At 40.5% G+C, this 23,998-nt stretch overlaps 1 protein-coding gene across 1 annotated transcript in view; it reads right to left on the bottom strand.

The window, feature by feature from the left end:
• Positions 1 to 23,998, bottom strand: part of birc6 (baculoviral IAP repeat containing 6) — a 123,704-nt gene that overhangs the window by 15,484 nt on the left and 84,222 nt on the right. The window contains exons 52-62 of the mRNA XM_073482378.1: positions 23,123 to 23,231; positions 22,436 to 22,672; positions 21,095 to 21,950; positions 20,711 to 20,854; positions 17,811 to 17,940; positions 12,935 to 13,066; positions 7,448 to 7,609; positions 7,127 to 7,300; positions 3,958 to 4,157; positions 2,857 to 3,190; positions 1,217 to 1,434 (exon numbers count right to left, since the gene is read on the bottom strand). Coding sequence (XP_073338479.1) covers positions 1,217 to 1,434; positions 2,857 to 3,190; positions 3,958 to 4,157; positions 7,127 to 7,300; positions 7,448 to 7,609; positions 12,935 to 13,066; positions 17,811 to 17,940; positions 20,711 to 20,854; positions 21,095 to 21,950; positions 22,436 to 22,672; positions 23,123 to 23,231 — 2,696 coding nt within the window. The remainder of the gene's footprint in view (positions 1 to 1,216; positions 1,435 to 2,856; positions 3,191 to 3,957; positions 4,158 to 7,126; positions 7,301 to 7,447; positions 7,610 to 12,934; positions 13,067 to 17,810; positions 17,941 to 20,710; positions 20,855 to 21,094; positions 21,951 to 22,435; positions 22,673 to 23,122; positions 23,232 to 23,998) is intronic.

Below are 23,998 nucleotides of genomic sequence, written 5' to 3'. Positions count from 1 at the left end.
CGTTAAACTAGTGACTCTGTCTGTGTCCTAGTAAAACGGACTCCGTTTGACATTTAACAATCAAGATATTAAAGGACAACATATGTGAGTACCAGAGACTGGCACAATGGAAGTTACTGTTCTTCTGCTCTCTTTTTTTTGGATTTTGATTCTGCTTCACATCGGAGAATTAAATTGCTCATGCCGATTCTGAACATGCAATGCAGTCATGCCACTGCCAGTTTAAAGGGGTTTCACTTAACCATCAAGTTTGTAGTTTATGCTATGAGTAACCAGCATTACACTAGTGAAACAGAGATGGCATATTTTAGGTGGAGCAGCAGTTATCTTCAGTGTAATGCATTAGTAATACCATACTATAACCAACACCCTTAAATAAATTCCCAATAAAGCTCTCTCTTAAATAAATTACCAATAAGGCTCTCTTATATGAAGTCATTAGTTATTATTAGTTTTATTTAAATACTAATTATCTTAGTCACACGATGACATTACCTTGCCAGTGTGTATGGAGCCTTCATGCAAAGCGTAAATCCCTGCCCGACTCCTAAATGCTGCACAACCATCAGCCACTATCGGAGCAAAGTCCTGCTGACCACAATATTTTATAAAATGATCTATCGACCTCTGCTGAGTACTCATGTAATATTGTAGAAATAACTACAGAGTATTCCCAGGTCAGAACGTCATGATGATGCGTGATGCAGCTGGTGCAATCGCATCACAAGATGGTCTTTATTTCTATCTTTCTTTTTTGGCATCTTTCATACCTAAACCCTGTTCTTTGCAATAATATTCGACTAGATATTGGTAGCAATAATTGGCACCTCGTCCTGCCACAGTCACCTATAGTTTAACTTCTTTGTTTTTTTAAGTTTTTTTGAGTTCAATATACTTTGCGATTTCTTCAGCCAAGTGCTGTTGAGGACCTGCAGATGGTTCAATAGAAGTCTTCTCAGTCAGTTTCAGTTCATTTTCCATTGCTTCTCGCCGCGAAGGTGTCAGTATTACAAATGACATGTTTCTGACACTCGCCTGTTTCTCTCCAAGGCTCCACTTGGCATTTATCATTCAGGCTTAACAATCACACTATTTGTCTAAGGTCAGTCTGGCAAGTCTTATTTCAGACCGAGTCGAATGTTAGGGTACAATGGTGGTGTACTAAAACTCTTATGAATATCATTATAACTGTGTAAGTGTGTGTTGTGGGCCATACCTCAGACACACTGGTGCTGGCGTGGGGGTTGCGGGGGGCATGGTGGCTCAGAGCTGACAGGCAGGCAAGGATGAGGTGGATGGCACCAATCTCCAGAGCCATGCGGCGTAGCAGCACACCGTCATCGGTGGTCAGAGGAGTACTGCTGAACAATGCTCGCAGGACGTGGAATGGCAGTGTGGGTAGCACATTGGCTGATGGCGACTGCAGGATATGACCTAAGAGGATTCCAAATCAGACAACTGAATCAGAGGGACTGAGAGCGTTTTGTTTAGGTTCAGGTTTCAGAGGAATTTATATGCTTTAGAAGAAGAAGAATCTCTATTTTCATTACATATCATACAATCCGAACATAATGAAACTGGATCTCTGCATTTGAAGGAGCAGTGGGCAGCCAACGTACAGCACCCAGGGACCATTGAACAGACACATCGTTTTCTTAGTACACATGTAATAATTAGCATTTACAAATTTCACCTTGTTAAAAAGCAGTACTGATTTTACATTAACATTCACAGATAATTTAAAGGAAAAACTGTTATAGTTAGAGGAAATACCCATTGGGTAAATAATGACACTATTTCTATTTCATATGTACCTCTCCAGCAGTGGCCTGATGTGCTAATTGACCCATTTTCACTAAACAAGATGGGCAAAGACTCTGATATCAGTCACTAACAAACTTGGTATCAGAAAGAAATGTTCATATAAGATACATATCAGACAACATCATCTCTTTCTAAGTAGATCTCAAAGTAGAAAGACATGATTAATATGTGATAACAGAGTCAGACACAAGAAACACAACAGAGAATACAGAGAACTCTGAGAGTGTTGAAACCCCTATTTTTTGCTACATGCACACAGTGTGACCACAGTGAAAAGCCCTTTTCACACAGAGACTCTGCATTATCGCCACAATGAAGGCTCGTTTGTTCACACTGAACCAAGCAGCAGCAGCATGAAGCTGCTCAAGTGTGTCATTTCATACAGCATGGTGGCGCTGCAAAACCAAAAGAGGCGTTGCAGTACACATCATAACGTTGAGATCCGTGTGTTTTTTTTAAACATGTTTCCACTTGTTAATCTAAAAATGTATTCACCACCAAATGTTAATAATCATATGGATGCTGCTATAATGTGTTGTGATTGAGATCCTGACCCATCATACATCGTGGAAGTTTTTTTGCTCTAAATTACATCTCATAATTTCCATTTCCATTTCTGGCTCTCACTCCTGGAGAGGGATGCTGTTTTCCTGGGAAAAGGTCACTGAAGACTCGGTCAAGAGGGCTGACCATCGCTGTGACTTTTCCTCTTTAAATTTGATTCTTTTCTATATAAGTTTCAAGAGACAGTAACTACAACAACACAATAGTGGAAGTCGACAAAGACATTGTGAGTTAAAGTTTTTTGCTCATAAACGTGTCACATAATGACCACAATTCAGCTGCAGGAGCAGCCTGGCTCTCGCTGCCGGGGACAGATCAGAGGCTGAATGAAACTGTCCCCCCATTCTGCCTCTGTAACTTTCATACAGACAGTGAGTTGGAATATCGGTGCAAGATTCCCGCCTTGAAAAGGCAGTGTGAAAGGGGATAGAGTCAGTGTTGGCAGCTGTGTGTTGCTTTCATACTTACTGCCTTCTCCATCGTCTGTGACACCCAGCACCAAGCGCAGTAGACACTGGGCATGCTTCCTCTCCTTTAGCAGCACCTCCGCGTACCCTGGCAGGCGTAGGAACAGGCCGAAAGCTGCCAGTGAATGGGCAGGAATGGGTGACATGGTCTGCACTGAGGCCGATGATGAGGAGGACGACTGCGACTGCTGTTTGTTGATGGGTGGTGGCTCGGCGGCGATGGACTCTGGCGCCTCGTATACCAGCTCGCCTGACTGCTCTATCGTCACCCACTCGAACTGGTCACTGTCTTTGGGCTTTTCCTGTGTGGCAGAGGGCACCACTGGGGCACTGACCTGTAAACAACCAGTGGGACAAAAGAGGGAACTTCAGCAAAGATGAGTGGTGAATGTGAGACAATACTGATGGGTGAATTTAGGAGAGCAGGACACTGCGGGGTCACGCTGTGGCAAATTCAAGCCTGAGGGAAAAGAGAAATTTGTTGATTTCTCTACATACATTGAATGAAATATACAAAACTATTTACCTTCATCTAAGACTGGCCCTGAAAAACATTTTATATTCAAAGTAAAGGCACCAGTTTCATCCTCATTTAATCAAGGAGATAGTCTTCTGGCAGATGCACAATCTCTCAATCAAAACAAAATATGTTTGTCGAGTGTTGTGTGGGGAAAGGCAGGTCCAAAGGTCCAAAGTTGCCTTTGGACCTTCTGATGTGACACTCGCAGTAACATCAGATTCTCTCCGCAAAGTTATAGCAACAGGAGACCAAATGAAAATGCCGGTTAAAAAAATTGTGGATTTCTCTGGGTTTTAAACATTGTTGGTAACATTTGGGATAATTCAAGTACAGAACTCAACAAAATATATGACAAAGGTCCAGTCATTTTGGACATTTTAATGCAAAAATGTTACATACATTTTCAATGCACAATAAATGGCAGTGCAATTCATCGTCATTGTTTTGTTTTCAAATTAAATTTCTGTTTTATAAAATTCTAATTAACATGCTAGGTGAAGATTTTAGCCCAACTTCCCTACTTTGATGGTACTTTGTTTATCTATGCATACGCCTGTGTCTGTAGCAGGCTTTAAGTTTCACCTGCTGAATGACATCAGGGTAGAGCAGGGGCAGCCTCTCTGCGATGAGGGCCAGACCGCCCATGCCTGCAAAGACCTGCAGCGGTGATTGGATGTGGTTGGTCTCCAGCAGGGACTCATCAGTGGTGACATCCAGACATTCTTCACTTGGTGTCATTGGTTCGTCTTCAGGACAACTGTTCAGCATGTCACAGTGATCCACTGCAAGGAGAGCAAAGAGAGGACCTGTTGTATGTTCATGCATTGTCTGGCATCTGGGACACTTGTTAGCACTGTATCTTACCAGAAGTCAACTGTGAGGAGAATCAATTAATTAAATGAGAACATTCTTCTTTCACTGTTTGATTTAGTTTGGTTTGTTATTTATTTTTGGTCTAAATTTGGTCATCATGAGGTGCAATTTAAAGCTATAAGGAGCAAGTTGCTTATGTGATATATGCTCTAGTGGGTGTTTATTTGCTTCAATGGAAAGCATAAGCATAAACTGGGCTGATTACAGCAGTATGTGTTTTGTGTTTGTGAGTTTCAGTGGGGCTCCATTATAAAACCAAATTAAGTCAATCAGGTCATGGGTTGATAATACCTATTTATTTTGAAATACAGATGAAGTGATTATTCCAAGCCTTTATATAAGTAGTTTACCTCACCCTCATCCCACTTTTCACTGTTGGTGATACTGTCTGAATTAAGTATTTAATATGTATGACCCAAGCACCTAGGTGCCAGGGCCCAAAGGTTGCACTGAAGGTGCAACAACCTTCTGTTTTGTAGAGATTATTATTATTAATAATAATATTATTCGGGCCTGATCACCAAGGGTGACAGGGCCAGAACGATCCTAGGTATTGCAGGTTCAAGCTACCGATTGTATTTGTAGATAAAATTATAAGGGCCCAAGCACCAACTGCTGCAAGAATCCTATTGTCTTTGCACTAGTTATTATGGCGTGGGTCTGGCAAATATGGCTCAATATCGCACCCTCAAGAGCAGCCCTTGCAAGAAGTTTCAACTACATGTACAAAATTCACTGGGAATTGGCATTTTATCTTGATCTAAAAATTTGTGTCTTGGTGCAACGACCTAAACCCAACAGGAAGTCATCCATTTTGAATTTATCTCCTCCAGTAGACATTGCTCTACAATAATATTTTTTTCACATGGTAGCTTTAAAGATAAGGCATTTTTTGACTCTGCTGCACACGCCTCTCTCAGAGTTGGATGGCAAAGTTGACAGCACCTCCTCAGATCTTGGCTGATTAGCTGGGCTTGCTGTAACAGTTATCATTTATGGTTACAGACGTTAGCTTCAGGTGAAAATGGTTAACATCATTAGTAATTGCTGTGAGGCAGAAGTCACGCTCAGCGTAGGTCTCATCCAGTTCGTGCTTCCCAGCAAGTTCATAAGGTCCAACGTGTCCGTTTAAAAATACTATTTTCTTTTTTTTTTTTTTTTAAATCACTCGCAGATGATCTCTGCCTCCCTCCAACATACCTCCTACATAAGTAACATTAGCCTAATGTCCGCCCACAATTCAAAGCATGGGAGCAACATTGCGACGTAACTTAATTGTCCAGCTTAGGCCGGACAGTAACCAATCAGCATAAGCTGCAGACTCTCCATTATGCTCTGTCTCTGCATCAATGCAGAATCTTCCATGTCCGCATGAGACGGCATGAGACGACATACCAGATGCATCTTATAATTGAGACATTTCCACACCTCCAATGGGGGCATGGCATTTCAGGCACAGACAAGCACTTGTTTTAAGCAAGGCATACTGATGCCACTGGTTCTTTGAAAGGTAAATGGATTGTATTTATATAGTGCTTTTCTAGTCTTACCAATTTCCCAAGCGCTTTACAACATAGGTCAGCATTCACTCATTCACACATACAATCATACACTTGGGCAGAGACTACAATGCAAGGCACCACCTGCTCATCAGGAGCGATCACCATTCATAGGCACTTGCACACAGATGGAAGAGCCACTGGGAGCATATTGGGGTTCAGTGCCTCAGAAGTGAATTTAAAGGAAATGTGTCACTTTGAACGTTTTTTGGGATAATTTCTCAGGGAAAGGTAGTGTTGTCAAAACTAGTGTATTCCAGACACGAAGTGAGTCCATTTGAGCAGACAACACTCATTTTTTTCAGAAGCAAAACAAAAGGAAAAAGGAAGGAAAAGCCTTATATTCTGCAGTGCATTCATTTAAAAATGAATCTGTTAAGTATGACAGGATATGGAGTTGCTATTCCAATGATATTGATATTCAAGCTACTTCTCTTAATAAACACTAACTGGCAGTGTGGGTGGCACTTTAATAGATTACTCCATGGATTTAGTACTAAACTTCTTGTCAAACTGACAATGGACAATTTTAAAAAGGATCAAATTCTATGCAGAAGAACCAGAGATGTCATTCATTTTATTCCACACATTCTCCAGCAGTGACGGTTATGTCAGATATTTATGTAGCTATTTATGTAGCTTATGTAGCTTCTAGCAGAAATGACAAGCAGGGCACAGAGATCAGGTAAGCGAGGGACAAACAGGGATGATGTCAAAGTGGGAGGGAGGGATAAAAGAAGAGTGCACAGGAAGAAAACTGCCCTTCATCTGTTGTGTGTATTCTCTTCATGTCTGTGACATATTCTAAAGATCTTTTTTATCGTCACCATCATCATCATCATCATCATCCCTTATAACAACAACAATAATACCTGTTTTTATCGGATTCCTTTTCATTGTGTCACCTTCTCATTGTATACGTTTTATTTTATGTTTTTATCTTATATGTTTTTTAATATATGACATATCTTCCATTTATATGTTTTTATTTTATACAATTTTGTTGTGTACAGATTTTATTTTTATTATAAGGCACATTCAGTTGATGCCTGTCATATGAAATGTGCAATATAAATAGGTTTGACTTGACTTTACTTGACTGAAATAGCAGATTTGATGCAGATGATGCAGGTTGACAGTCATAAAGCAACCCATCAGTCCATATGACTTAATGTTGACTCTTCTTGTTCCACTAATAATAAGTCAGTGTGAATGAGAAACAGACTAGAACTATGTGTATTATGTGCATTACATTTGCTAACTGGAATATTATTTAAAGGTTCCTTCTCAATTACTGTAGAGCTGCATGTTTTTGGTACCTTTCTCAGTGCGTAGCCTCTTGAAGGAGTCTGTCTTGGAAAGGCCGGGGTCAGAGATGACCTTGGATCCAAGTTTGACTGTCAGGTTAATTGACTGGTAGCCCTGTGGCAGCTTGCGGTCGTACAGGAGTGTCAGTAACTGGGCCAAAGTCATCTCAGGTGGGAGGGGTTGACCTGGAGGAAAGGACAGTGCAAACGCAAAACTTCATGTGACTAATGCATGAACTGTGGATACTTGGTTTGAGCATTGGACTCAAACACCTTGATGTCCTACAGTCGGTTTGAGTGGGCATGTTAACGTTGTACTCGTATATGCAGTACCTGGAAGCAGCTTGTGGTATAGGTGGAAGACAGGCACACTGATTGTTTTAGCTGAAGGATCCACACCAGATGAAGCAGTTAACTTGTCACTCAACACGCGACCCCTCCTTGAGGGAGGCCGGGGAGGGGTTGAAAGAGCTCTCTTGGACTGGGACTTCAAACCTGATGGCAGAGAGAAAACTAAATGTTAACATCACAGGCCTGTTTCCCAGGAGTCTACTGGTGAAACAATTATAGTTGTTTCCAGTGGATATAGCATAATTACCTACTAAATTAAGCAAGCAAGGCTAATCAATAATAATGGTGTTCATATTCACTATAAATCGTCTGTTTAAGTCTTCATTAATTTGCTGTTCATGGCTGTATATACCACCAGATTAAATTTAATTAGTGGCTTAAACTGTATATATATTATACATATTCAGATTATATATATATATATATATATATATATATATATATATATATATATATATATATATATATATATATATATATATATATATACACACATACATACATACATATACACACATATATTTCATGCATATATTTCCTCCTTTTGTCTGTGATAAAATTGCATTTTATTTGTTTTCTTGAGATCAAGTTATTAATGTCATTATTACACAATGACAAATGCAACATAAATGACAATGGTCTTAAGAGTCTCTTGCAGACTGAATCAGGTTGTCCTCCAGGGTTTCTCTGTATTTTGCTGCATTCATTTTACCCTCTACCTTTACAAGCCCTCCAGGGCCTGCTGCTGAGAAGCATGGTGTGTTTGCAGTGATGTGCAGTGTTTGGTGTCTGCCAAACATGCCGTCTAGTCTGATGGCCAAAAAACTCCATTTTGGTCTCATCAGACCAAAGAACCTTCTTCCAGTTGACCTTGGAGTCTCCCACATGCCTTTAGGTAAACTCTAGTTGAGATTTAATGAGCTTTCTTCAACAGTGGCTTTCATTTCTTAATGATGGATTTAACTGAAACCTGGGGGAAGTTTAGTGACTTGGAAATGTTTTTGTATCCATCCCCTGACTTATACTTTTCAATAACCTTTTCGCAGAGTTCCTTGGAGCATTCTTTTGTCTCCATGGTGTAATTGTAGCCAGGAATACTGATTAACAGTGACTGGAACTTCCAGACACAAGTGTCTTTATACTACAATCACTTGAGACACATTCACTGCACTCAAGTGATCTCTATTTCACTAATTGTGAGACTACTTGCACCAATTGGCTGGTCCTCTGTTGAATTATGTCAGTCATTTTAAAGGGGGTGAATACTTATGCAATCACTTTTTTTACATTATATATTTTAATTAATTAACATTGCTTTGTAAAAATCTGTTTGTTTTTGTAAATTTTTGGTCAAAAAAGACCATGATTGCATTTATAAAAGGGGAAAACATCCACTTTTTATAGACACTGTATATGCAACAAACCAAGCCATTTCAAGCTTCAACTTGCAAATTTCCAGAGCCCAATGAAAAACAGTCTCAATAGAAAGACAGATTAAAAAAAATAAATAAATAAAAAATCTTTGTCCTTTTCGTCTAAGCCTGAATTTCTCGTCAACGATTTCCTCATACTTCACTGTGGCCGTTCTCTTGGAGCGAACAAAGTGTGTTTCAGACTTCTGTGCTGCCATGTCCACTTCCTCAAAGAGATCAGTTTTTCCCAGCAGGCTATGCCACAAGACAAGGTCCCCAACGATCTTCACTCTTTGTTGGATGAGTCTATCTTCTGGGTGGCTGACAAGTAGCTCAATGCTCTCTCTGGTCTTTTTAAATCTTGCAGCAAATTTTCTGGTTAGAATTTCTGCAATTGCTTGGGTTCAACGACCCTGTGAATTTTGGCTATATTATTTAAACCATAGCGAACAACTCTGTTCCTGCAGGTGTCTCTACATCCGTCATCCTCTTCGTGGCATCCTAAGCACCTTTTACATGCTCCCAGCTTCTTTACAGCATTCAACTTTTCAAGCAGCTTCAGTTCCTTGAATTGCTTGCGAATGAAAATGTTCTGATTATGCTTTTTATCTCCACAGACACACATATTCCCCATCTTTCTGTGTCTCTCATTTCTTTCTCAGCTGCTCTAGTTTTTCCAGGATTTCTTCAAGAACTTCTGGAGACCATCAAAATGGTTGTCTAGTGTCATCATGGCTGGGGTTAACCATGAAGACAATGCAGTCCTTTACAGTGTCAGGTAGCTTGCCCTCTATGGACTTAATTACCAGTGGGTTCTTGATGGGACCTTGTTGGTCCCAAATTCTGTGACGTCCCAGCACAGCTTTCTCCACCATCTGTATTAAGTCAAAAACCTTTCATGTCTGATTTGCGCTTAAGACAGGTATTTTCTTCTGTTCTTTATCTCCAAAGCTATTATAGACTTATTTCCATTTCTGTTTTCTAGCAAACTGAACATGTCTCCAGCAGTGTTGTATGTAACAGTAGGGGTGTAATGAGCTCAATTGCGAGTCGGATATCGATCGAAATTACATCACAATCTTGGCCTCTCGAAATCAAACTGAAGCTGCAGCCAATGAAAAGTATATTTGTGTATTTCAGATACACAAGTTGGTTAATTTGTAGCCAAGGTCCTTTCCTGCTTGAGTTGCTTACTTTTTTCCCAAAAGCTTCCCCTATCATTCCCCAGAAGATTCCCCTCTACGTTGACAGCTATCTTCTGACTTTTTATCAGGCCTTTAATCCTTTTGTCTTCATGTCACATGTGGTTATCAACTGTCAAGTTATACATGGTTTTGCTCAGCTCCTGCCCAAACTTGAAAACAGTCAGGTTAACCTTAAAGGACACATGGGACAACTCACTGCCCTTTTCTTTTATTTATCTGAATCCGCTTTCAGTTTCAATCCATCCACTTTTTCGATTTCTTCTTTATAGTCCAGTTTTGTTTTTAATTGAGAGGATTAGAATTAGTAGAGTTAGTTATATTGATAACCCTATTTTGATAACCTTTAAAGAGAACCAAAGAAAAAACTGTTACAAGTGTACATGTCAATACAGTGTCATTTCTTTGGATATGAATAATTACAGCATGTCTGTAATTATGCTTAATCAATATAGGAAGAAAATGTTATGGAACTATCTAACGGTTTGCTGCATTATGCTTAAACAATAACATAAATATAACTCATAACAATCATCGTGTATGCCGCAACAATATGAGCACTCCTAACAGTCACTTATAACAGAGCTTATAATAGTTACAGTCGTGGTCCAAAGTGTAGATACACTAAAGAACATGTATATCATGGCAGTCTTTAGTTCCATTGATTTCTACAGCTCTCATGTTTCTGTGATGGAGTGAGTGGAACACAAACTACTTTGTCACAAAAAACATTCATGAAGTTTGGTTCAGTAATTAATTTATTCTAGGTCTTCTGAAAATGTGACGAAATCTGCTTGCTCAAAAATATACATACAGTAATTCTAATATTTGGTTAAATGTCTCTTGGCCATTTTCAACTCAATTAGATGCTTTTGACAACCATCCACAAGCTTCTGGTAGTCCTCTGGCTGAATTTTTAACCACTCCTCTTGACAGAATCGGTGGATTCTGTGAAGAGGACTAAATTTGTTGGCTTCCTGGCAAAGACTTGTTTCTTCAGCACAGTCCACTTGATGAGTTCAAGACTGGACTTTGTGAAGGCCATTCCAAAACCTCAATTCTAGCCTGATTGATGCATTCCTTTACCACTTTTGATGTGTATTTGGGATCATTGTCCTGTTGGAACACCCAACTGCACCCAAGACCCAATCTTCTGACTGATGATTTTAGGTTTTCCTGAAGAATTTGGAGATTTCTTTAGAGCACCAGTTCCACTGGCAGCAAAACAGCCCCACAGCATAATACTACCACCACAACATATTGCTGCTCATTGTGGCCAAACAACTCCATTTTTGTTTCCTGTGACCACAGAGTTTTCCTCCAGAAGGTTTTTTCTTTGTCCACGTGATCAGCAGCAAACTTCAGTCAAGCTTTAAGGTGCTGTGTCTGGAGCAAGGGCTTCTTTCTTGTACTGCAGCCTCTCAGCTCATGTTGATGCAAAACACACTTGACTGTTGACACTGACACCTGTCTTCCAGCAGCTTCTAATTCATTGCAGACTTTTTCAGACAGAGGTTTTTGGTTGACTCTTGACTATCCTGACCTGTAGTATGGGTTCCACTCATTCCATCACAGATAAATGAGAGTTGTAGAAATCATTGGAACTCAAAACTGCTGTTATACAGTACATGCTCTTTACAAGAATGTAGACTTTTGACCATGACTGTATATTTATAACGGCCATAAATTAACCAAGCCAAACCGATATGATATGCTGCTACACATGATTACTGATCATTTCATACTACATCAACTGAAACATGATCATAACAGGCTTTCTTAACATCACAACAAAACCCAATACTTTTCTGATCAGTATTAAACTTTCATTTCATACCAGTGGCGTCTTTTGGTTAAACCATGAGCTGAACATTCATGAATCTCCATATGGCGATATCTACAGTGAAACATCGTGATATACGATGACATCGTTGTTTACGAATTTGAGGCAGCGTGTCCCCTCAGTGTTGTCGTGTTAGCTCACCACTGTAGGCGCCGCTGTTTCCCACCGTTGCTCTGACATGAATCTCCAACTGTCTCACCCTGCAGAGGAAACTATCTCCCGCTACCACGGATATACATCCCTGTGCCAGGTTTGAAAGTGTCCTCGTCTCTGCACCACATGTCCATAACTTAGCTTTGTTCAGCCTCATATGCATAAGCTGGCTGACTAGCCAAGGAAGCTAAGCTTAGAAAACTGTGTATAAAAACAGCATGACTGAGAGAAACAGCGGCCCGTGGAAAAAAAGAAACACTGCTGCCACCAATTTAACCGAGTGTCTTGGGTTCTCCTAACTGAGCTTTTTTAATAAGAATATAATAAACAGGACAAGGAGACGTAATGTTAGTGCACTGAGCAGCAACATACTTCTTGTTTCCTCTCCCCACATATCACAAACAACAACAACTCTGAGGACACATGAAACTTAATTACGCTCTCTGGTGGGGAACCTTTTAAATCGTTACGATGGACAGAGATTAGTAGTCGATGGCTGTCGGTTGTCTGCCCAACCCTATCCATGATAATGACATAAATAACTTATGATCTCAAAAAAACAACAACAAAAAAAAATGACTAGTTATCACGAGAAAAACAGAAGAAATAACATGCCTGACACGTGATGGTTTAGGACTTGAGTATATCATCCATCTACGCTGTTCTTAACTTTTGAAAAAACAAACAAAACAAAAAACAGCTTGTTTTGAAATACTTACTTTCCTTTGAAAAGCACCACTTGCACTCACTTCCGAATAGCACTCACTATAATTTTAGGGCTTCCTATTTTTCCTATTTTTGAGTAACCAATCCACACAATTCTCTTTTCAATATGATTGGATTGAATGGATTCAAGTACCTGAGGCCACAACAACACTGTAGTTGTCCTGGAAGCCACTGTCTGATTTCATCTTTTCCTTCTCCTCATGATTCTTCTTTTCCTTGTCCTCCTTCTGCTCATTGATCAGCTTGGCTGTAATGCTGGGAGTGTCTGTTTGGATGAATAAAAGAGAGCAGGAAATGAAATGAGTGATATATTCTTTGTCTTGTCTTGTGACATCACCAGGATTTATTTGTTAATCAATGTTATGTGAAAAAATAAGTAATTAAAAATCTTAAAAAATAGATTTTTTAGATGAAAGTCGTAGTCGCAGTAATAGATCTACAGGCAGTTGATGATATGTCTCACACGCTCACAACTGAAGGCTGATGATATATGAAAGTCCATTTAAGGCTTTATAGGTTAGGAGGAAGAGTTAAAAATCAGCTCGTGTGAAGTGGAGATGATATATGTTCAAACTTATGATTGCGACTGATCGAATACTATTCCCAGGTTTTAATTGTATGGGTCTCAGAAATTGTGCAGCTGTCAAAGTTAATGGAGAAATTAGTGGAGAGTGAGGTGGATCTATCTGAACCAACAAGCAGCCTTTCAGTGCCCCTATGGGCATAGCGATGCAGGGCATTCTTACACATCCAGTGATGGACCTCTGATAAACAAGTCTCTAGTTCAACCAGCTGGGAGGAATCATTGGCAGTTACAGGAAGATACATTTGTGTGTCATCCCCATAGCAATGGTACATTATGTTATGTTAGTTGAAAATGTGATCCAAGGGCAGCAAACACACAGAATAGTAAGAGTACTGAACCCTGTGGAACACAGAATCTGACCTTAGAGCAGGATGACATAATATGCCAACCCCTTGAGACCAATAAGACTCTCTAGACCAGGGGTGGCCAAACTTTTTCTCTTGGGAGGGCCAAAACCGAAAGATAATGGTGGACCATGGGCCAAAAGCAAGCACTTTGTTTTAGCAACAACTTTTGTTGTGTTGTACTGTTAGAGTTATAAAATGGTACTGTAGGAAAGCCCAGAGAGGCAAGTGAGAAAAAAATTCTAGTGATCCATTTTCTAAGTCTCGATGAAACTGTGTTTATGGTTTAACAGGTGAAAAAATGTTTTGCCAGGATAATCTCTCAAAGTTCTTTAATCAATAAATCTTTTCACTTGCCTCTTGGGGCTTACATACTAGTAAATTCCCCTAATTGACTGACCAAGTTTCACTCTGCCTGCCATGCTCAGATTAGGAAAAAAATGCATAATTAGGGATTCTGCATAGGCCTAGTGAACAAGCATTTTATCTCACCAAAAAATAATACAGCTAAACAGCGATTCATATTATAATTTCTTTTCATCTTAAATACGTTTTTTTTTAAATCATTATTCTGATAGAAACATCTGGCGGGCCAAATCAAACCTTATTGCGGGCCATGGTTGGCTGCAATAAGTTGGCAGCCCTGCTCTAAGCAATGTAGGAGAATGGCACTTAAGTCAAGTAACGGCAAGATGGATGAGTCATCAGAGTCCATGGTCATTAGTTACCCGAGTTAGTGCAGTTACGGTGGAGTGTTTGAGTCTGAAATCGGAGTTATAATCATCAAGAAGGTTATTACTGGAAAGATGGGCAGTGAGTTGGCTGGTAACCACCTTTTCTGACAGTTTGGACATGAAGAGGACATTTGAGATTGGTCTATAATAATATCTGTTGAGTGTTTGTGGATTAAGGTTGGGTCTTTTAAATAATGGTGCAACTACAGTGAGCAGTTGGAACAGTACCAGAAGGGAGAGATTTATTGATGATGCCAAGTAGAGGGTTTCCCATTACAGTGAAAGTGAACAGGTCTTTTACAGTAAGGGTGCCCTCACACTAGGCAATCCGTACCGTGCCAAAGCACGTTTAACCCCCAAAGTCCAGTTTGTTTGGCTAGTGCGAGCACCACTTTCTTGGTCCTGGCACGGGTACGTAACGTGGACATGAAGTATAATCATGCGTTTTACGCCGCCTTGCATAATCAAGAAATCCAGGAATGTGAGAGGGCCATCTATGACCAAACAACACAAAATAAGCCACAAAAAGTCAGTAATGTTTTCTGTGTTGTTCTCCATTGTTCTGTGACTGCACTACAACGTGATGACGTATGTACGGAGCAACTGGGCCAAGTGTGAGTGCAGCCTAAGAGGTTGCCAGGGATGGGGTAAGGACACATGTGGCTGGATTAGAGCTAGTGACAATTTGGGACAGAGTGATTAAATTAGTTGGATCAATTGGAAGGTGACTGATGGTTTTGTGTACAACAGTATGAATAAAAGTGGATTGTTGGGAGGATCTGACCAGAGGGACACTGCCTTCCCAGTAATATCATTCCTGATTTAGCTTTATGGGGTCATATTTGTACTTCAGTAGTTAATTCGATGCCTGACAGTTTTCTTCTTACGTTGTACTGCACCATTTATTGTCTAACTGTCTGCATGTTTTTTTTGGTGTCCATATAGTCATTGAACCATGGTGTTAAGTGAACAGAGGAGCGTTTTAGTCATGGGGGGATCGGAACAAGCACGTCATCGCTTTAAGACACACCTTCAACAGGTAGCCCAGTTATGATAGAAAAGCAAATCCCCAGCCGCTGCACTTTTGAGGAGGGCACTGATACTGAGAAATTATAAGTAAATGAACATTAAATTGAATTAGAGAATGACCAGATAGTTACGGAGTGGAGGAGGAGACTGACAGGTCAGTGACAGAAAGACCACTGTGTTAAAGTAGATCAATAGTATTGCCACTGCAGTGTGTGGGTTCATAGAAAGCCTGAATATAAACCAAACGTGTCACTTATTGTTGTGAAGGCTCGCTTAAGTGCACTGGATGTGTTGTTAAAGTGAATATTAAAGTTGTCATTTATAATGATGGGGTCAGCAAAGGTCACAAGATCAGAGATAAAATCTGAAATTTTGTCCAGAAAATATGAGTCGTCTTCAGGGAAACGATACAAGACAGCAATGTAGAAAGATGGAAAGAGAGAGGTGCGGAGAGAAAGACAATGAAAGCACCTTGAAAAATGAGAAATGAATGTTCGCTTTCAAAATAAAGGAGTAATTGGAGTCATATTTAGTACAACACCGCCACCTTGTTTGTTGGCATGGGTGATATGGGAGAACAGAAAATTCGGTGGTGACTCTTCAACCAAAGGCAGTGTGTTATCTGTAGACAACCAGGTTTGAGAGGGTGGACAGCGGCGAAGGACCAGGGTGAGTAATCTAGCATTAGGCCAGACTGCTTGAAAGAGAGGTTGGTGTCTCCAGGCTTCCAGTGGTTTAAAGTGGTTCTCCATAATCAAGTCCCCAAGCAGAGATGAGGGCTAAGCACAATTTTTTCACCTCACCAGAGACCTAGGCTTAGCTACAAACTTGGTTGGGCACAGGCAGGTCCTTGGAGCTGGAGGGAAACCATGGCACAGTGGTTTTGTTGTCAGAAAGCTCAGAGTGTTGCTCCCGATTGCGATAGCTGCAGTTGGTGGCATTTTGGACGGCAATATGCTTAGCTTGGGATGTTGCGATTGTGGAGAACCCAGTAATAAGTTCATCCTCTTTCCTCAACTTGTCTTTCAGGTGACATATGTCCTCTCACAGGACACCATCAGCCCAGTAAGTCTACTTACTTGTAGACATTAAACACTAGTTATTTGTCCAGAGATTCCTGGATTATTCCGACATTAACACTATCAAGAGTAAAAAAAACGTGTCACAGAATCCCAGCTAAAATCAGTCGAAATGTGAATGCAATTCTGAAAGGAATCTGTCAGACAAAGCAGTGCAACTCTGTGCGTCATGGCATGTGCTTTATCTGTAGAAAATCTGAAAATTCTTTTAGCAAACTTCCTGTCCATTGCACGGTTACCGATCACCTTCCTCCTCTCTACGTCACCACATGAACGTGCAGCGATAATCCCAAGACATAGCAGCAAATAGGAAGATCCTGCTCTCTAAGCATTCAGGAGCAGATGGGACCACACAGAAACATGGGCATAGAAAGTTTTTGTATCATGTCTGAACTCTCTCTCTCTCTCTCTCTCTCTCTCTCTCTCTCTCTCTCTCTAGTAAAGTATGTTTAAACATTATTTGATTCATACTCCATATTTTTTAGAGCCAGATCCATAGTATGTAGTTTTACCGCTAAGTTTAAATTTATTTTTAAATTAATAGTTTTTATAATACCACAATAATATTATAGGGATTTGTCAGGCACTTTGAACATAAGCACTTTGTAACTTTATTGTTTGAACAATTGAGGTTGTATTTTCTTGTTGAGTATGCTGTGATTTAAATGAAGAAAAACATTTATCTGCACCTTTTTTCCTGTTTACAGTCGTTTACGTTAGTTGTTAAGAAATTAGATTCGAAAGAATTGAAAAATGTATATGAAAAAGTCTGTGCAACCAGTGTTAAAAGGTCATTGGACATTGATTATTGAACACATCGCTCACCATGAGCGACAGCAGCTGATGCAAGCTTTCTAGTTACTTCTTGCATTAGAAAGTAGTATAAGGAAACAGGACAGGCTGGGGCTAGCATGCTATATTCAGTAGACATCTCTGCAATAAAGTACATAGATGTCATTGACATAATGTCAAAAAATGGAAAAATAGAGGAGATTAAAAATGATCGGTGAATGACGCCTTTTGTTACAACAGAGATGTATGACATGACTCTGTTGCGGATAGAATTACTGCTCCTTCCTACAAGGTGTGTTGCACAAGAAGCTGATTTTTCTATTAGCTGTAAGGTTTACAGTACATATTCACACTGCTAGGAGAACTAATCCAACTCTTGTTATGTCATGTTGTGTTTGGCAGCTGATTCTTATGGAGGGTTCAAGTTTTTTGTACTGAAACATACCTGACACACGGTCCAGGACTTCAGCCAATGTGGTGGAGATGGGCAGATGGAGAGTGCGGTACTTGTGGCCTGCTCCATACATGGGATGCTGGATCATGTGGCTGGTGGCATTGATGCGCCCTTTGTATAACTGAAAATAACAAAAGGACAAAACAGTTCTGTATTACCGTTTTATAAAAATAGTAGAACATTTCTGGAGTGCCCCGGGAGCATGCACTGACATAACTGGCAATGGTGCGGGTGATTAAACCCACCCAAAAATATACAGAAGAATTATAAGATTCATAAGTAAAAGTCCCCAAAAAGACAGAGCCAGTTCATGTGTGTGTGTGTGTCAGTAAAAGTCCCCACAAAGTAAGAAAAACCACTTGGTGTGCGTGTGTGTATGTTTGTTGGGTCTGTTAGTGTGCATTTGGCAGAAAACCACCTGCCTTTTTGAGAGAAAATAGAGGCTTTTGATAACATGTCAGAGGGGCGGAGTGGGCTTTCCTCTCCTGAGTGGACTGTACTATTAAAAAGGACCCTGAATTGACTGAAAACAACTGTGAAAACAATCCCTCGCAACGCCCCTTATACCTGTCACAACATTCAAAATGAAAGGAAATAGGCGACTCCTATTATACTTTGAAAGTAGATGGAACCTGTGACCCCACTGGGTGTGAAAAATATATTGATTGTTATTGGATTTGTCAATTAGGTTACAGACCCTGCTAACTGTAGCAACAGTTGATAAAAGTGATGCACAGACCCTAACAGACACTGTGTTGGCAAAACTAAATAAAGCTGGACTGGACACATCAAAGATTCTAAGCCAGGTGTTTCATGGGAAATGTGGGGGTGTCCAGAAGCTACTGCAAGAGAAACAAGGTGGTGAGATACACCGTCTTATCCATTAGCTACACTTAGTGGTAGTACACGCAATGTCAGCAGAGACAGCTGTAGTGGACTTTTCATGTGTGTAATGCCTGGCACAAATTCTACAGTAATTTGTACAGGAAGCCCACAATTGCTATGCACTATAAAGGTGTGCATCTTAAATGCCTTCTGTAACAGAGATGGATGGGACATCTCGCCACTGTGTCAGTCATTCAAAACTCCTTTAAAATGACTTAACACCTCTTTTGACTGCCTATGGCACACAGATCAAATGGAGGCTGCAGGCCTGGAAAGTTTGGGATGAAATTTGTCCTGAACATCCAGGAGACCTTAAGGAAACTTGGCAGCATAATCATTTAAATTGTTGTTGCTGAATGGTTACAGCAATCAAAGTCTCTCTCTCTTTTTTTTTTTTACCAGAACAAAGAATGTCATTTTCAGAAATTCAATTTCAAAAATTGATCCAAACCTTTTGCTCTAATCTGACTGTAGATTTTCCCATGAAGGATTATTTTAATTTTCTTGAAACGTTTATATGTTAAAGTGTTCATATTCATTGCATACATATAAAAAATGTAAAGATGTTATATTACTCCTTCATCGTTCACATATTTTTTTAAATTAGCAAATTTTTCATATTTTCACTGGCTGTAATAATATTACATTTAGTGGTTTTAAGAGGCACAAAGTAACTCTATAAAATGCAACGGTTTACAAGTCTTTTAATGCTACACCGCCCCCATAAAAAGAGTCTCACAGTCTGATGAATGAAGCTGCTCTGTTGTCTGGTAGTACGGCAGTGGATACTTCTGTATCTTTTGTCAGATGGCAGCAGGGTGAACAGACTGTGGCTGGGGTGGGTGTTGTCTTTAAGTATCTTTGGGCTCTGTGCAGACATCTCACTTCACCCATATCAGTGATGCTCTGGAAATGGGTGCCAATGATGTTCTGGGTGGTTTTAATCACCCACTCCAGAACCTTCCTGTCCTGGGCGGAACCATGCCAGTGTGTGATGTTTCTAGTCAGGATGCTTTCTATTGCTCCCCTGTAAAATTTTACCAGAATCATATTAAGTTTTCTTAGGAAGGAGAGCCTTTTCTGTGCCTTTTTAAAAAGGTTTTTTTTACCAGGGTGGAAAATGTGACCATGACAAGTTCTCTGAGAGGTGAGTTCTGAGAAACCTAAAACTGTTCACTTGCTCTGACTTAGCTCCACTGATGTACACAGGGGTGTGTGTCTTTGCCTCCTTTTTTCTAAAACAACAAACAATCAGCTCCTTGGTTTTGCTGACATTGAGCAGTAGATTGTTCTCTGGGTACCTCTGTGTAATGCAGCAGACGATACTAGTGCTGTTTGCATACTTCACAATAGAGTTCTCTTGCTGATTTTTTTTCATTGGTAGATATTTGTACTGTCTTGACTTCGAGGTTTTCACCCTGTCTGAGCCTGTTTTCATTACAAGTTACAGCTTGTAATGGCTTTTGGGCTTTTGTATGGAAACCAATACAGCAAGTCTGGGATGATCCCACATGAAACATCACTACTACCACTCAATGTAATAGTAGAGCCACTGAAAAGTGCAAAAAAATTGCTAAATTATAAAATTATAAACAATGGAGTAATATAACATCTTTCTTTTCTTTTTTTAATCTACAGCCAAAATTACCCAAAAAGCTCTAAAGCTATATTTAGCTAGATCTGTGGCACTCAACCTTTTAAAGCAGGACCAAATAATTTCTAGATGTGATAGAACTACATTAATACTACACAGGACCAAAGTTTGGTTGCAAAAAAGGTAAAAAAGTACAGATATGATTTTTTTAAAATGATAGATTCTTTGTTCAGGTAAAAAGTGACTTACTGTTATTAATTTGATGCAACTCTCTCAGGAAAATGGTTTGTAAAGGAAAAGAAAATAAGACAGAATTGCCAGCCACCACTTAAGTGGCACCATCAGGCTGAATTTTCTCTCCCAGCAGGAACAGAGAGGAAGCAGATGTTCAGCAACAGAGGAAGTGACTCACCGGACAGGGAGACTGTAGGAATACTGTGACCTTCTCATCCTCCAACATGAGCTGCAGAAAAAGCCTTCTAATGAAGCCTGAGATGTTTCCAGACACCGGCACGTTGCCTCGCTGGGGTGCTGACTGGAAGAGCTCGCAGAGGACCTGCAGCCAGAATATAGAGTCTTCAAATCAATATAGAAACCAGTGAATATATCCAAATCAAAATAGTTTGTCATTGATGCCACGATCATTGATACATCTTTAAAAAAGTATCTTGCACATTTTCTAAATATGCGTAATAGTGTCAATTAAAATAGTCACATACTATGCGACCTAGTACAACATAAATTTTTATTTTTTATTTATTTACTTTTCCCAACACAGTGGAATGGAAGAGCTGACCTGTGCCATGAGCCGCTGGTTGTTTGGGTGGCAGGAGATACACTGAAGAAAGAAGGCCACAGTGGCGTTTTCCAGAGCTGTCCTCTGCTGGGTGGTCAGTCCTCCTGCCTGCCCAGGAGATGCCAGGGAGTAGCGTGACCCAGGAGGCTGAGGCTGGGATGGAGTGGGACCTGCTGTAGATCTAGAGCCCAGAGGCTGACAGCCTGCGCTGGCACTGGAACTTGAATGGCACAACAGGAAGAGCAGTGCTGTCCACAGTGGATTGACCTCTGGTCCTCCTAACCAGTCTTTCATGGCATGACTGTTGCCTACTTCAGTCAGGAAGCGCAGCACCGGAGCAGCCAACTCTGCAGCCAGAGGCGGCCGACTGTGCAAAAATGACGAGGATGAGTGGTAGTGGTGATGGTGGTGACGTCTCTCGGCCTGAGCGGCAGGCAGAGGCAGGTCGGCACTGGCCAAGAGACCAACACAGAACTGGGCAAGGCTGCGAACCAACAGCGAGGGTAGGCCTGAGTCCAGCAGTTGCTCTATGGCTCCTGGAGACTGGGAAGCAGTTGCCAGTGTGGTTAACTGGGACTCTGACAGATTGATGGGGGGTCTGGCATGCTTGGAATCGTCAGTAAGTCCTGCTGCATTGGAGTTGGCGTCGTGCTGTTTTTTGCCATCATCAGTCATGGCAAGGTGGTGGTGCTGGGCTTCAGAGTGACTGGTACTGGGCACTGGGATGATCCCCATCCAGGACATGAGCAGGGAGAAGTAGCTAGGGTGGATGTGACACATGGAGCACAGCAGACTGTCCACAGCTTTCTTCAGCACAATGTTGCATGGCAACGACATAGACCAGTTGTACAGCAGCCTAGCAGGAAAAATCAATGAAAATGAATGAAATCAATTATCCATCATAAATCTATGTTGTTCATCCTCAAAGGGTTGCAAAATCAAAATATTTGCATTCACAATTCAACAAGTAGTACTTAATTTAAAACAACTATGTGTAATAAGTATGGCAGAATATGGGAAATGTATCCCACTAAATTTACTCCCTTTTTCCTTAAAAAAGAACCTGTGGAAATACAGATTGGTTTTGCTTGTATGTGCCTCTGTGTTCATTTAGTTCACCATTATATATACCAGGAAAAAAACTTCTTCTAGCATTATTAATGTTACCACAGTCTTGAAGTACCTTGAAAAAGGCTTCATAATAAAGGCTATTCTTACTACCAGTCTGTAAGCAGGCAGGGAATGATAATGGTCATCCAAGCAAAAGCTGGGCTAATTTACATGCATGCTTGTAAGTATGTATTTGTTGTCTTAACAATTTAGGAAAAGACTTTGACTGACTCAAAGAGCTCTCTGTTGAGCAGTGCAGGCAGGTCGTAGTCAACAGGCAGCTCGTAGCTGTGCCACAGGATGGCTGCCACACAGTGGAGGTGGGATGGGGAAGGCATGAGGAGGCCATACTCCCTGGACGAAGCAGAGGAAGAGCCAGCACTGGAGCCAGCATATCCCCCAGGGCCGCTCATCTTGTGGGCCGCCACACGTGAAGAGTCATGGACCCACTGAAGTAGAGCCTGGATCCTGGAGGGTTAAAATTGATAACAAGCTTTGATTAGAATAAAAAAAACAATCATTTGATTTATGCAGCAAACACAACCATATGTCAGCAAAAAATGACGAAGAGAGTATAAGAACACTTTTTATTCTCAGCTTGTCAGTCTGTCTAAATTACCCTGACAGACTGTTTCTCATTGGTTGAATTCATATTGAGGGGAGTGGAACTTGGAACCGTTGTGAGTGGCGTTGTATGTCCCATTGCAAATGTAATCATATATCATCATAAACTCACTTATCAACTTTTCCGCTTTTACTTCAGTTCTGTATGTGGTTTGTCCAAGACGTATTCCCATAACTAGCTGTCCAACATAGCAGATGTACTTGCAGATGCACCACTCACATTGTGTAGCCTCGAGTAGTGACAGGGAGCTTAATAACAGTTTGAGTCAAGATAATCATGGGATGTTCATGTACCTATCTTTGGTTCCAGAGTCCTGTGTGGTGCCCAGCTGGTACAGAATGTCAATGGTGGAGTCTGAGGAGAGGCCGTTAAGTCGTCCAAACAGCAGAGGACTGTTCAAATCTGCAAAGATAGATGCATAGACTGAAATAAGGATATCATGCTATATGCTATATCATTAATAGTTCACAAGTTTTCTCAAATTGTTTTTGATACCCTGTCGATTTCTTTAGGAAACAAAGTGGAAAAAAACCTACAAGCAGAAACTTAAAATTTTGTTGAGAGCCGGGTTAAGGTTTGGTCAGAGGTGTGGCTACGGAATGTAATTTATTAAGAAATTTAGAAAGAACTGGGGAACTAATCATAGTTATATTTTCCTTGAAAGAAAGGCTTGATTCAAACCCATGTTAATATTCATCCTTTAGTCATCTCTTCTTTTTTTAAAAGTTCTATTCTCACTTCTGCACGTTCAGCTGACCTGATGGGCACTGGGTACTTCAAGTACATCTTGTTTACAGTGTCAACTAGAATGGCACTCAGTAGAGTGCATTCCTCCACCAAGGCCCAACAGTCCACTTTTTTATCACACTTTACCAGCCACCTTTTTTGTCTTCTTTTTTTCCCCAAGATCCACGCCTATTTTCAAGATCAAATTAATGAAAATATAAGCAAGAAAAAATTCCTGGATCTGTCCCCTTATCCGGATCTGCACCAAAAGTTAATGGGGTCTATTCTGGGTCGAGACCCATCCTCCAATCAAGTGTCATGGAAACCTGTTCTGTAGTTTTTGTGCAATCCCCCTGCAAAACCAACTAACAATGTGCTTATCGAAGGTAATCAAATAGATTAATCAAACTATGTCCCTATTTACTATATATCTATTACCAAAT

The sequence above is a fragment of the Pagrus major genome, chromosome 15, assembly GCF_040436345.1.
Source record: "Pagrus major chromosome 15, Pma_NU_1.0".
In the NCBI taxonomy this organism is placed as follows: domain Eukaryota; kingdom Metazoa; phylum Chordata; class Actinopteri; order Spariformes; family Sparidae; genus Pagrus; species Pagrus major.
This window is presented reverse-complemented; position numbering and strand designations above follow the sequence as displayed.